Source organism: Monodelphis domestica, chromosome 2 (genome assembly GCF_027887165.1).
Source record: "Monodelphis domestica isolate mMonDom1 chromosome 2, mMonDom1.pri, whole genome shotgun sequence".
Classification (NCBI taxonomy): Eukaryota; Metazoa; Chordata; class Mammalia; order Didelphimorphia; family Didelphidae; genus Monodelphis; species Monodelphis domestica.
The window spans coordinates 163,124,144-163,138,153 of record NC_077228.1 but is presented as its reverse complement, the minus strand read 5'-3'; the positions used below and the strand labels follow the sequence as shown (position 1 = coordinate 163,138,153).

Genomic DNA, 14,010 nt, shown 5'->3' with positions numbered 1-14,010 from the left:
CCCCACCAGTTTTGTTAGCTTGAAGGTGAAGACCTCAAATTTGACTTTGTCACATGAGTTTCCTCTTGAGGGAAAAGCCCAACTTCACAAGTTCAGTTTAAAAATAGACCTTAAAGTAGTTTAGGTGGAGTTAGAAAATTCAATCAGGTGTTAAGTGCCCTTTTTGTCCCAATGGTTTCTCCCCCTAAATCAAAGTCCTTTACCTAAGTAGCCCAGCCCTTGGCTGGATCTTTCCCTTTTGTGTCTATTGTAAAGCATCAGCCTCTCAATGATAATCCATATAGGGCTCTTCATTTTCTTTGTAGCCATTGTCAAGCCAATCAACTATACTCTCATCCTCAGCCCCCAGTTCCCCCATAAAGGGTTATGTAAAGTGCCCAAATTCTATGGGACTTCAGAGTTACATCTAGCTTGGTGGCATTCCCAGGGGTCGGTGGCCAGAGCAACCAGAGACTCAGGACTCTGTGTGGGTTTCCTTAATTAAAGAAATGTTTTTTTTCCCCCCTGACTATTTAATAGTTCTATGTTTTTTCAGTTTAACATTACTAAGAAGAAAGGTAAGATGTAATTGTAATAACAGACAAGTTTGGCCATGGAGTACAAAATGAAACAGAACAAAGACCAATAGTTATATCCAATAACTCACTGGTCATAGCAAACACTCGTTTTTAGCAACCCAAAAGGCAAATAACTGGGCATCACCAGATGGTTAATATTAAAATCAAATTGATCATATACTTTGCAGAAAAAGGTAGAAAAGCTCTACATAGTTAGAACAATGTGTCTGTGGCTCAGATCATGAGCTTTTTATTGCACAGACTTAAATTGAAGAAAGTAGGGAAAAACCACCAGAATCAAAGGTATGACTTAAATAACATCCTATACGAATATGAAGTTGAAAATGAAATGATCATTCATTGCTTTTATATTATTAATCATAAACTGAGTGATCATATATAATCCTTTAGTTAGTAAACAACTATGATTTATAGAAAGTTAGACCCACTTTTAAAAGTTAGACCCACTTATAAAAATTAACTGTGTATAAGCATAATAGTAGATAAAGAAATTATTAATCTTAATAATAGATAATGATAAATAGAATTTAATAGCAAGTGATAAGATTAAGAGGTTCTGCAATGCTAGAAATTGTGATTTTCTTGCACCATATACTCTGGAAGTTGAAACATTGAGGCTGTCAACATGGAAATCTGGAGATCCCCAGTTTTAGTTTAAGGGTAGAAACTCCAGGTTTTGACCTTGTCACAGGAGAGGTTTCCCCCTGAGGGAAGGTCCCACTTCACCAGAGACTAGACATCCACTTCAGCTTTGGCGCAGTAGGTAGCGCATCAGTCTCACAAGCTGAAGGTCGGGAGTTTGATCCTCTTAAGGAGGGTGTGATATACTGGGAGAGTCTTCTGGAGACAAAAGAGCTACTTGACTTTGGATGGGGTCTGAAATGGATGTCTATTGTCTGGTGAAGTGGGACCTTCACTCAGGGGGAAACCTCTCCTGTGACAAGGTCAAAACCTGGGGTTTATGTCCTCAAACTAAATAAACTGGGGATCTCCAGATTTCCATGTTGACAAGGCAAAAGGGTCTGACCTTGCAGCATCTCAACTAGGATACCCTAAAAAAGAATAACTTTACTAACTTACCTCAGAAAAAGGACAAGGAGTTAACCTAGTTTTAGCAATTTTTTAGAGGAATTTTCATCAAAATGTTCCCAACTCATGTAAGAACATGTTTTACACATATTCTCTATGAATTATTTCTGTTAAGCAATGGCCAAATGCTTACAAAACCACCTGTCAGTGTCAAGAAGAGCTCTTCGCCATATTCTGGGTATGGGAGGCAGACTTCTGACTTTTGTATTTGTACCCATAAATAAAAGTCAGATCATTGGCTTGGGAATCTGGCCCAGGTTTTGTTATTTCTTATTAAGTAGAAGTGATATGGATACAGTGCCTAAAGAACTATGGAAAGAGGTTTGCAATAGAGGCAGCAACAAAAAACATCCCAACACAAAAAAAGAGCAAGAAAGTGGCTGTCTCATGAGCCTTTACAAATAGTGGAGGAAATAAGGAAAGGGAAAAGGAAAGGAGAAAGGAAAAATATAGCCAGCTGAATGGAGAAGTCTAGAGAATAGCAAGGAGACATAAAGTTTTCTTATATGAGCAATGCAAAAAAATAAAATAAAATAATAGAATGGGAAAGATAGGGATCTCTTCTAGAAAATTAGAGATATCAAGGGAATGTTTCATGAAAAAAATGGGCATGATTAAAAAAGTGGTAGGGACTTAACAGAAGCTGAAGTAGTTCAAGATTGAAAAAGGAATACGACAAGGCTATATATTTGCACTTTATTCATTTAACTTTTATGCAGAGTATATCTTGCAAAATGCCAGGCTGGACAAGTCAAACGCTAGAATTCAGGTTGCTGGGAGAAATATCAATAATCTCAGATAGGCAGATGATATCACTCTGATGGCAGAAAGTGAAGAAGAATTAAGAAGACTCTTGATGAAGGTAAAAGAGGAGAGCGTAAACAATGGTTTGAAGCTTAACATAAAAAAACTCCCCAAAACCAAAACCAAAAAGTAAGATTTTTGTTGGTGGTCCCATCACTTCCTGGCAACTAGGAGGATTTTATATTAGGTTCAAAGATCACTGCAGATGGCAACTGAAACCATGCAATTAAGATACTTTCTCCTTGAGAGGAAAGCTATGACAAATCTGGAAGGAATACTAAAAGGCAGATATCGCCTTGCTGAAAAAGACCTCTATTGTTTTACACTGTATAACTATGAGAACTAGACCATAAGGAAATTGGAGTGCTATAGAGTTGATGTTTTTGAATTGTGGTGCTAGAGAAGATGTTTGAGAATCCCTTGGACAGCAAGGAGATCAAGTCAGTCAGTACTTAAAGAAATTAATTCAGGGGTAGCTAGGTTGCTCAGTGGATAGAGATCTAGAGATTCCCATCTGGAGATGGGAAATCCAGGGTTCAAATCTGACTTCAGACACTTCCTAGCTGTGTCTATGTCCCAGGCAAATCACTTCACCCCAATTGCCTCTTCTTCTGCCTTGGAACTGATACTTAGTAGCAATTCTAAGACCAAAGGTAAAAATTGTTTAAAAAAAGAGAAAGAAAGAAATTAATTCAGGCTATTCACTTGAAAGGTCAAATACCAAAGCTGAAACTTAAATAATTTGGTCACATAATGAGAAAACAGGACTCATTGGAAAAGGTTGTTGGGAAAGATTAAAGACAAAAGGGAAAGGGGATGACAGAGGATGAGATGGATAGATGGCATCATGGAAGCAACCAGCATGAGTTTGGACAGACTTGGGGAAACATGGCAAGATACTAAGACAGAAGGTAAAGTTTCTTTTTTTATGTAAGAATTTTTTTATTTTTTTGAAATATTTTCCCATGTTTTCATGATTCATTTTATTTCTTTCCCTTCTTCCCTCCTGGCTCCCAGGGTCAATAAGCAATTCCACTGGGTTGTACAAATATTATCACTTGATACCCATTTCCACATTATTAATTTTTCAGAAGGTAAAGTTTTAGAAAACTTCATCTGAGGTCAAGTCATATAAGCACAAATGTTTCCTGGGCAGCTGTAAATTCAGTTTTATCTAGTGGCTTAAGAAGTATAGAATGCTTTTAAGTACATTTGCTCATTTGACCTTCATAAATACTTTGAAATCTGGTGGTAGTTAAGTAAGAGTGAAGAATTAAGAGGCATAAAACTCTTGAATCCCATTTGAATCCTGTCTCTGCTACTTATTAAACATGGGTCTTTGAGCAAGACATAATGTCCCTGGGCCTCAGTTTCCTCATCTTTAAAATGAGAGAGCTTTGACCTGATGATCTCTGAAATACCTTTCAGTTCTGAACCTTTGGGGAGCCAATAGATCCTCAGTGGCTGACAAGGTCACAGTTTGGGAGCCCAGAACTACAAGGCAGCCCCCACGCCCCCGAGAACAAAGTCCCCCATTGACCCCCTCTGTGACTTCTCTCTCTCCAACTTTCCTTACTAATGAACTTGTTATGATTATTATTCTCTCTCCAATACAGGAGAAATATGAGAGCAAATACTTATAGGATCAATACATATATATCCCACTTTAATCCCCCTAGGTTATTAACCCAAAAGATTGCATTTACAGAATTAAAGCCCAAAGATCACTACCCATTACCCCCCTCCTTTTCCTCTTCACAGAGCCACATTCACTCCCATAAGCCAGGCAAGCCAAGAACATTAATCACCTTCAAGACACACTCCACCGAATTCTGTTTATGGACAGAAAGTAGGCAACATTGCCAGGTGCTTTAAAGTAACACAAGAAAAATAGAACTTGTAAATTGAGGAAAACCCCAAATCTGGTCTGTCACTAAATTGCCCTCTAACCTTGTACCTAGTTACAAAATGTTTTATTACCCATCTCCTAAGTAATTGTGATTGTTTGTGAAAGCTGACCAAAAGCAACAATGATTCTCCTAGATCAGCAATAACTAACCTTTAGATCACCATGTCATTCATCTATAGCAACAATGTTTTGTTAACTATCTCCTTATGCCACCCATCTGTGGTTAAGTACTATGGAAACACATATGCAGAAAATTGATTGTGTGCCAAAGAAGATGTAATCACTAGCCTATATAATAAACAAATCTCCATGCTATGGCAGAAAAGTGTGTGATGCCTATGCACATGGGCCTGAGCACACAGTGTCTCTCATCTCCATTATTTACTTAACTGGATTGTCCCATATAGACAGAGTGAGCCCTCACCCTCAGGGAGACCACTGGATGGCTCCCAAAGTGAACGCATGATTCCTATTGGCTAGTAAGTAGTCTGGCATTCACAGTAGTTCTATTATCTTAATTTTTCAAATAAGGAAAGTTTAGAGAGGTTATGACTTGCTCAAGGCCACTCAATTACATAATGGCAGAAGGAGGATGCAAATCAAAGCCTTTAAGACCAGTGCTCATTTTCTTATAGCATGTTGTCTCTTATAAAAAAGTTCACTTTAAAATGTAAATATCCTTGGCAAGGTGGACACAGCAAATTGTTAGCCCACTCTTTAGTGGAATTCATCTTCCTAGACACTCTCTTCTTAATTAACTGGGATCAGGGCAGTGAGGAACTCAAAGTTTTGAAGGGAGAGGTCATATTTTGAGCTATGCCCTGCCTTGTGAGGGCAGGTCTCAGGGGGCTGCTGCAGAGGACAGTATGAGATTTACCAAGTTTGCCAACTGGTCAAGGCATGCCAGAAAAGTAGAAAGGGTGCAGTAAATAGAATGATTTCAATGATTTTACATTTTCACCTCGAGCTTGTTTTACTCCTCATCAAAAAAAAAATGCTAAAAGGGGGAATTGTGAGATGATTAACAGCATAAGTTAAAATTCTAGACCCCTCAGTCTTCTGGAAAAACAGCAGAAGTCATAGAATAGCTCCCTCTAGTCTAGCCTATTAAGAGGATAAATCCAACATAATCAACAAAGAAAGATAGGGAAAAGCTTTTTGAGGAAGGCAGGATTTTAGCTGATGACCAGAGAGAAGCCAGGGAAGCCAGGAGGCACAGGTGAAGAGAGATGGAGTGTTTTGTGTGCTGTTCCTAACAATAAGAAGGCCATAATCACTAGGTCACAGATCTTGTAAGAGAGAATAAGGAGTAGAACTTAGTAGACTGCCTGGGACATAGTAGATGCTTAAATGCTTTTTCATTTGCTCATCTAGAGTGAATTTGTCTCTAAATTTCTAAATTTGTCTCATTTCCTATGGGGAAAATTGTTATTTCCCTCATAGTAACCACACTCCTAGCCAAAGCTGCTAATATTCTGATTTCCACACTTAGCTCTTTCCATCTCATCATTTCCATCTCTTTCTCCCCAGGCTTGAGCTTAAATTCTAGACGGACTATCCTTGTTGGAGGAGCCAAAGGTCATATTTTATCCATTGACTACTTTTTTCCATCAGGAGTTCATTAGGATGTGAGCTCCTGAGAGCAAAGTCTGTGTTTTTTTCCCCTTGGTATCCCTAGCACTTAACATAATGCCTCGAACTTAGTAAGAACTTAATAAATGTTGTTGACTTGCTGAATGAATCTTCCTTCTAGCCTAACTTTCACTGAGGGTATAATCTGAAGCTTTCACTTTGAAAAATAAAATCTTGCCCATCAACTCATTTTGGTGCTTGAAAATATATTAGAAATGTTTCAGCATTAGAATCTATTAAAAATTCAAATCCTAACCAAGCAAGACATAGAAAGAGTCACAAAATGTAAAATAAACAATTTTGATTACATCAAATTAAAAAGTTTTTGTACAAACAAAACCAATGCAACCAAAATTAGAAGGGAAGCAACAAATTGCAAAACAATCTTTATAACATAAACCTCTGACAAAGGTCTAATTACTCAAATTTATAAAGAGCTAAATCAATTGTACAAAAAATCAAGCCATCCTCCAATTGACAAATGGGCAAGGGACATGAACAGGCATTTTTCAGCCAAAGAAATCAAAACTATTAATAAGCACATGAAAAAGTGCTCTAAATCTCTCATAATCAAAGAGATGCAAATCAAAATAACTCTGAGATATCACTTCACACCTAGAAGATTGGCTAACATGACAGCAAAGGAAAGTAATGAATATTGGAGGGGATGTGGCAAAGTTGGGACATTAATTCATTGCTAGTGGAGTTGTGAATTGATCCAACCATTCTGGAGGGCAATTTGCAACTATGCCCAAAGGCTGCTAAAAGACTTTGATCCAGCCATAGTACTGCTGGGTTTGTACCCCAAGGAGATAATAAGGAAAAAGACGTGTACAAGAATATTCATAGCTGTGTTCTTTGTGGTGGCAAAAAATTGGAAAATAAGGGGATGCCCTTCAATTGGGGAATGGCTGAACAAATTGTGGTACATGTTGGTGATGGAATACTATTGTGCTAAAAGGAATAATAAAGTGGAGGAATTCCATGGAGACTGGAACAACCTCCAGGAAGTGATGCATAGTGAAAGGAGCAGAGCCAGGAGAACATGTACACAGAGACTGATACACTGTGGTACAATCGAACGTAAAGGACTTCTCCATTAGTGGCGTTGCAATGTCCCTGAACAATCCACTGGGATCAAAGAGAAAATAAAAACATGACCCTCAAGCAGAGGACAAACGGGGGGAGTGAAAACACGGAGGAAAGGCAACAGCTTGACTACAGGGGTGAAGGGGATATGATTGAGGAGAGACTCTAAATGAACACCTGAATGAAAATACCAACAACATGGAAAAGAGTTTGGACTGAGGACATGTGATACCCAGAGGAATCATGCATCGCCATTGGGAGGGATGGTAGTGGTGGTGGGGGGGGGGGGAGAAAAAGAAAATGATCTTTGTTTCTAATCAATAATGTTTGAAAAAGACTAAATAGAATAATGTTTAAAAATTCAAATCCTTTCTTGAGAGGTGTTATTTTAAGTATTTACACCTTAGTGCAAATGAGTTGATGCTCTAGCTGAAAAGAAGGAAAGATAAATGACCTTCAGCTTTAATAAAGGAGATGGGGGAGATATGAAGCTTTGAAAGGAGAATTGGAGGTCCTGAGGACAGACCTTGTCTGTTTCGAAAAATGTCCTCCTGAGATTAGCTGTGGAAAGGCTCCATTAGAATTCAGAGCAAGGGATTTGGGGTCCTGTCCTATCTTGGGAACAGAATGGCAATCAGAGCTGATGCTGTTCTGACAATGACCACAGCGTGGCAGTACAGGATAGAGAAGTGGTTGCTGAACTGGTACCCAATATGCTTTCGTCTTGACCAGATTCAAGCATCCTTTCCCTCTTCTCTGGGAAACTTGACTTGGCTCTATATGCACCCCTTGCCTGAAGGCCTTCTCCAGAGTTAGATACTTGAGAAATCCTGAGTGCCATCCCTTCTCCCATGGCCTTTCAGTCCATATGCTTCTATCAACTACAGCTCAAAGGGAAGGAGGAAATGAAAATCAATGGTGCTCATGAGCAAGTTGAATTCTCTGCAAATTACAGCTCTGTAACTTTTCTAATCTCCATTTCCTTACTCAAGGGTCTGACTGGACAAGTCTCTCATATCTGTAGAGAACAGGAAAGAAAATGACACGTCCTTAAGGATCTGGGCTCAAAAAATGTAGGGTATGGACCAGTAGGTATAGGAGTAGACTGAATGAGATGCCTCTCCCCTCAAAATAGCTATATATACCACTAGGAAAAATGCAGTTCTCCCTAAAGAAGGCTGTAATAGAGGGGCAGGGATTTTCTATTTTCCAATTGTTTGGACCATCAGGGTATCCTTGGGCAAATTACTTCTCTCTTTTAGGTTTAGGTTTCCCAAGAAGAAAAGAAGATTCCTTTCACTGGTTGAGAGAAATAGTTGATTTCCCCCCCTAAAGTTTGCAAGAAGGAGTCAAGAAAGACAGAGAAAACCAGAGAATTCCCTTTTGTAGAACCTGCTTCCATCTTGGCTATCAAGATTTTCGTCACCTACTCTGACCTTTCTGGTTGATGAGAGAGAATAGCATAAGGAAAATCTAAAAGCAGAGTGTGGCTTGGGGCCTTCTCCCTCTCCTTTTCTAGGTTTCTCGGCCAGAGGAGAACTCAGTGACTGGTATCAGTGATTTTCCATCCCTTATACACCTTGGCAGAGGGAAAAGATAAAATCTCTCCAGAGAAACAGAAAGAGGGCAATCAGAAGTAAAGGGAGGAGTCAGGTTGGTGCTGTGCACTTGCTGTGGTTAAAAAGAAAGACCAAGGTGACCATGAAATACTGGAGGGAGGCCAGGTACTGCAGGTACCTCTCTCTAACCAGGCTAAGTGGAACATCGATCTCCCCTGTTGCAACTTATCTTAGGTTGATCAGGTCTTAGTTACCCCTCTTCTGAGAATGCAATAAGCCTGTGACTTAATTTATGCCATTGTTTCTTTTATTCTATTCATTCATTCATTTGTTTCCAACACTATTTACTGAATGCTTGCTGTTTATTTTGTGCTAATGTGCATTATACTGGGTGCTAAGAGAAAGAGAACATAGTCCTTGCCCCTCAGGAGTTCAGCATCTAGGAAGTATATTTTAGGAATCTTTATCCCTGGTAACTTTTATTTTATTGCCTCAAGTTAAATTTTATTTTATTGCCTCAAGTTAAAGCAGGTAGAAAGACAGCAACGTGGTACAGTGGGGACAGTACTTCTTCTGAGGTCACAAGACCTGGATTCACATCCTGTTAGTGATATTTACTCTCTCTGTTACCTTGGGTACATTACCTAATCTCCCTTGGGTACATCACTTAACTGAGCAGCCTCAGTTTCCTCATATGTAAAAGGAGGAAGATATATATGGCTTTTGAAGTCTCTTCCAGCAGAAAATTAATGATCTATGAGTTATTATGTACATATTTTCAAAGTGAAAATGAATTGAACCCTCTCACAAGAACTGAACTTAGAGTGCAATGGATGCTGGGCAAAGGGAGGTAGGCACATCCCAAAGCCAGTGAGGAAAATTATCTTCAATAGGAGAGAGGCATTAGACCCCAAAGAATAGGAACCAATTGATGTCTAATGGGGGTAGCTAGATGACTCAGTGGACACAGTTCTGGACCTGGAGTCAAGAAGATCTGAGCTCAAATCTGGCCTCAGACACCTACTAGCTATGTGATCCAGGACAAGTCATTTAACCTTGTTTGCCTCCGTTTCTTCATCTGTAAAATAAAATGGAGAGGAAAATGACAAACCACTACAGTATCTTTACCAAGAAAAACTCCAAATGGGGTCACAAAGAGTTGGACATAACTGAACAACAACAACAAAAGTGTCTAATGGCACGCGATTGTGGTAGCCATTTAATTAAAGAGTATCTATGATTTTGAGGGAAATGAGTTTGGAGTTAAAATGAAAAGTTTCCAGGAAATGAGGAAGTTCAATTTTCAAAAAGACCTTTTTCAAGCCAGGGCTGACTTTGGGCAAGATGGGTTGAGTAGGGGAAAAAAAAAGAGGGAGATGTATGTGATCATTTTAGCTATTTCTCAACTTCTCTCTTGCTCCTGGTACCATTCAGCACTGAGCCAAGAAATCACTTCCTCCTAGCTGTGTTCTGGACTTCTGTTTTTCCCTCTTGAATATAAGGGACAAGAGTAGCTAAAAATGTTTTTCAACATCCTAGATGATGCTGATTGTGAAACCAAAGAGGACACCGCTCAGATGGGAATGTTCATTCAGACAGACTCAGGAACCAGAAAGCTCTAAAAGAGATAGGAGAGCCCAGCTCAAGACCACTCACCGGTTGGTATGAGAGTTACAATGCATGAACCAGCTTCGGTTATTGTCCACGTACATGGCCCAAGCCTTGTCATCCTTGCCCAGCATCATATCCTTGACCACGTTAACTCTGGCTACGCCAAAAGCTGGATCCGGATGGTTGTCATATCGGTCCACGTGGAGTTCCCAATAATGGACTCCCTTGGAAAAAGCTGCTGTGCCCAGTACCACTCGGTCATCATAACTGCTACATGTTGCTGTCTGGTTGTCATTTGACAGGACGATGTCCCGGTGGCCGGAGTTGGGGTCAAATGTGAACCAAGCCACTGCATTAGAGAGGGAAAAGGGAGAGAGTAAAAAGGAAGGAATTTAAATAGCATCAAGGCAGTTGGTGGTCCAGTAGGAAATCCTGAGTTCAAATCTAGCCTCAGAAACTTATTAGCTGCATGACACTGGACAAGACAAATAATCTCTCTTTGCCTCAGTGTCCTTGACTGGAAAATGGGGTTAATAATAGTATCTACCCCAATGGAGTTGTGATGATCAAATGAGATAATAATTCTAAAAATAAATTTGCCCCATATATATAACATAAATATATGCTTGCTCTCTTCCCAGGCTGATAGAAAAAGGGCTCCACAGGGCTATCAAAGTGATTTTTCCTGAAATATAGGTCTGACTTTGTTACTCCTCTCACTCAATAAACTCCAATGGTCCCACATTACTTCTAGGATCAAATATATACTCCTCTGTTCATCATTTCCTACTTGGTCCCAACCTACTTTTCCAGCTCCTTCTACTTTACTCCCTATCACACACCCTATGGTCCTTCCATGCTGGTCAATTTGTTCTAAAATGCTATGATTCTATTACTTTCATTTAATTTTCTTTGGAACATCAAGGAGGCCAGAGCTGATTGTTCTTCAGTTTAATTTGATTCAATTTAATCCCCCAAAGCACTAATTAAGCACCCATTATTGAATGGGTACTGTGCTAAGCCCTAGGAATATGGGATAAAAAGTAAAGATTTCCTAGGGCAAATAGCACAAAGATATATATATGTATATATATATATATACATATATGTATATATATGTATATATATATGTATAAAAATAAAAAAAAAGTTGGGAATGGTGGTGGTGGTGGTGTGGAGGCACTGGGGGAATCAGGATGTGTCCCTTTCAGCTGAACCTTAAAGGTAGCTAGGGGGTTTGAAGAAATGTAGATAAGGAAAGAGAAAGAACATTAGAGGCAATGGGGTACAGCCTATGCAAGGGCATGGAGATAGGAAATGGAAAGTGAGGTATAGGGATATGAAGAGACTTGAACAACTCTTGTTCACACTAGCCTCACAACTCTTTGTCAGACTCAGACCTGCTGACTCCATCTTTTGGATCATGCTGCTTTCCAGTTATCAGAGGAACTGGGTTGGAGGCAAGTAATAATAGCCAATATTTATTTAGCACCTTAAGGTTTGCAAAGTGCTTTACTCCTGTTAGTTCTAATAATCTAGTAATCCATAGATACTATGATTACCCATTTTGCAGATGGGGAAACTGAGGCAGCCAGCAGTTAAACAACTTGCCCAGGGTCACACAGATACTAAATATCTGAGGCCAGATTTGAACTCAGATATTCCTGTCTCAAGGTCAAGTAAACTGTGACTATAATTTCAGCCATATGAGAACTGTCTAGCTTCAGGCTATTGAGACTCACTGCCATGAGATGTGTCATGCTACTAGCATCATAGGGTTTAAAGCTGCTAGAGAATCTCCTCCAACCTTCCACATTTTATAGATGAGAAAACCAAATCACAGAAAGGTTACTTGATTTGCCCAATTTTACAGTGATGAACAGAACCCACTGACAAGAGTGAGGGAGTCTGGTGAACATTTTTAGGGTTGTCTAGAGGTTTTGCAAGCTGGTGTGTTTTAAATATATATATATATATATATATATATATATATATATATATATATATATATATATATATATATACTCCTGAGTACCTTCAGGCAACTCTCTAGAGTCTCTTAGCCAGTGCAGAGAAGGTGCCAAAGTTATACACCCGGTGAGATAGTTTGTAAATCACAAAAATACTCATCAGGTTTTTTCCTTTATAGCTGCAGCTTCTTAGGCTTTTATGCTCCACTGGGAGTCCATGCACATGAGTTGCAATTTGGAGTTCTTAGTTCTTTATGAGCAGCAAGCGGTGAATGGGCATTAGGGAATAGGGCACTCTGGGGCAAGGAAGGGCAGCAGCTGGGGAAGCGGGGGAAGCTGTGGCCTTGATCTAACAGGGGCAAAATAGCCATGGATTTTGATTCTCTATCCCTGGTATTGTTCCTATCTACTGGCATGGAAAACCAAGATCTGATTGTCTATAAATGTACTCACAACCTAAAAAGCAGATGGGTGTTTAGGCTAAATAAAGCCAACTGTCACATCTGAGCTCTTTTCACTTTGTTTTTGATGAATGTGTTAGGGTGGGGAGAAAGGACTAAAGCCCTAGGGATAGAAACCCATTCAGCCTTAGACTATCAAATGCCATTCAGGGGTCAGCACATGCAGCAACAACAATCCTGCAGCACGGGCTGTTTCATCCCTAGCCTACCAACATGGCTTGGACCTCAAGGGAAGAGAGAATTTCTAGGGTCACTCAATTTTCAATCCATCTCATGCCAGTGAATAAAAAATAGCTATTGTAGTTGGTGTATAGGATCAGGTATAGATGTGGGAGGGGATATTTCTATGAGTTCTTAGGAAGGGATGAGATAGGTAACTTTTTATTTTATGGCAGAGCAAAGAATGCAATAACATGTTAGTTCTATGTTCAAAGCTGCTGATGTTTCCCTCAGTGTATGTTTGCTACTCTCTGCCCAGGCCAGGTCTCCATCCTTAGGAAAAGAAATATCTCATAGGAAACCAGAGGCATGTGTGGCCATATTTGTCATTTTCAAGAAAAATATGAATAAGACTCACCATCAGATGTCTGGAGAACAACAGTTTTGCTGTAAGGTCCAACTCCAGAGGAATTGAAAGCCTTGACTCTTGCATTGTATGTACTGTTGAAATGAAGGCCATCAATGGTGCAGAGGGTCTCCTTGCCAACATAGACTTCCTGAGAGGAATAAGAGGCAAGATCATCAAGTTCTTTTTGCATTTGCAGATGATGGCACAAAATCAATAAATAGATAATAATTTAGTAACTTAAAACTTTTTTGCATATAAAATGGGGGTGGGGAGTAGGAGTAGATCTAATGATCTCCAAATTCCCTTACAACTATAAGTCCTTTGATCCTATGAGTTTCATAGATCTGCATAGTAGCTGTTGTCAGGGTAAGAATCTTAATTACTAATGACCTCCTGTGTCACTTCACACTAGAGGATCAGCCAAACATCAAAGCTGGTCATCCATTCAGAGTATTCAATGACATCAGACTGACTGACCCACATTAACTTTATAACCTCCTCTGGCTACTAATATCTATTATCTAATTCAATTCTATTCAACCCAACAAACATTTATTAATCATCTACCATGTACCAGGTACCATGCTAAGCACTGGGAATAGGACAAGAACATTTTACTGAGAGGTTTTGCCTCTTACATATGTAAATATTTTGGTAACTGAAAGGGGCAGAAAAAAAAAACACTGTTTTGGTAAGAAAAAGTGATATAATCAGCTTGAAAAAGAAAATAGTTTCTCAGA

General features: G+C 39.3%; 1 protein-coding gene across 4 annotated transcripts in view; it reads right to left on the bottom strand.

Moving 5' to 3' along the window:
• The window catches only part of TRIM67 (tripartite motif containing 67), a 91,046-nt gene that overhangs the window by 14,650 nt on the left and 62,386 nt on the right, over positions 1–14,010 (bottom strand). For all 4 annotated transcript variants that reach the window (XM_056816148.1, XM_056816146.1, XM_056816147.1 and 1 more), the window contains 2 exons: positions 13,280–13,418; positions 10,317–10,620 (listed from right to left, as the gene is read on the bottom strand). In XM_056816148.1, the coding sequence (XP_056672126.1) occupies positions 10,317–10,620; positions 13,280–13,418 (443 nt within the window). The remainder of the gene's footprint in view (positions 1–10,316; positions 10,621–13,279; positions 13,419–14,010) is intronic.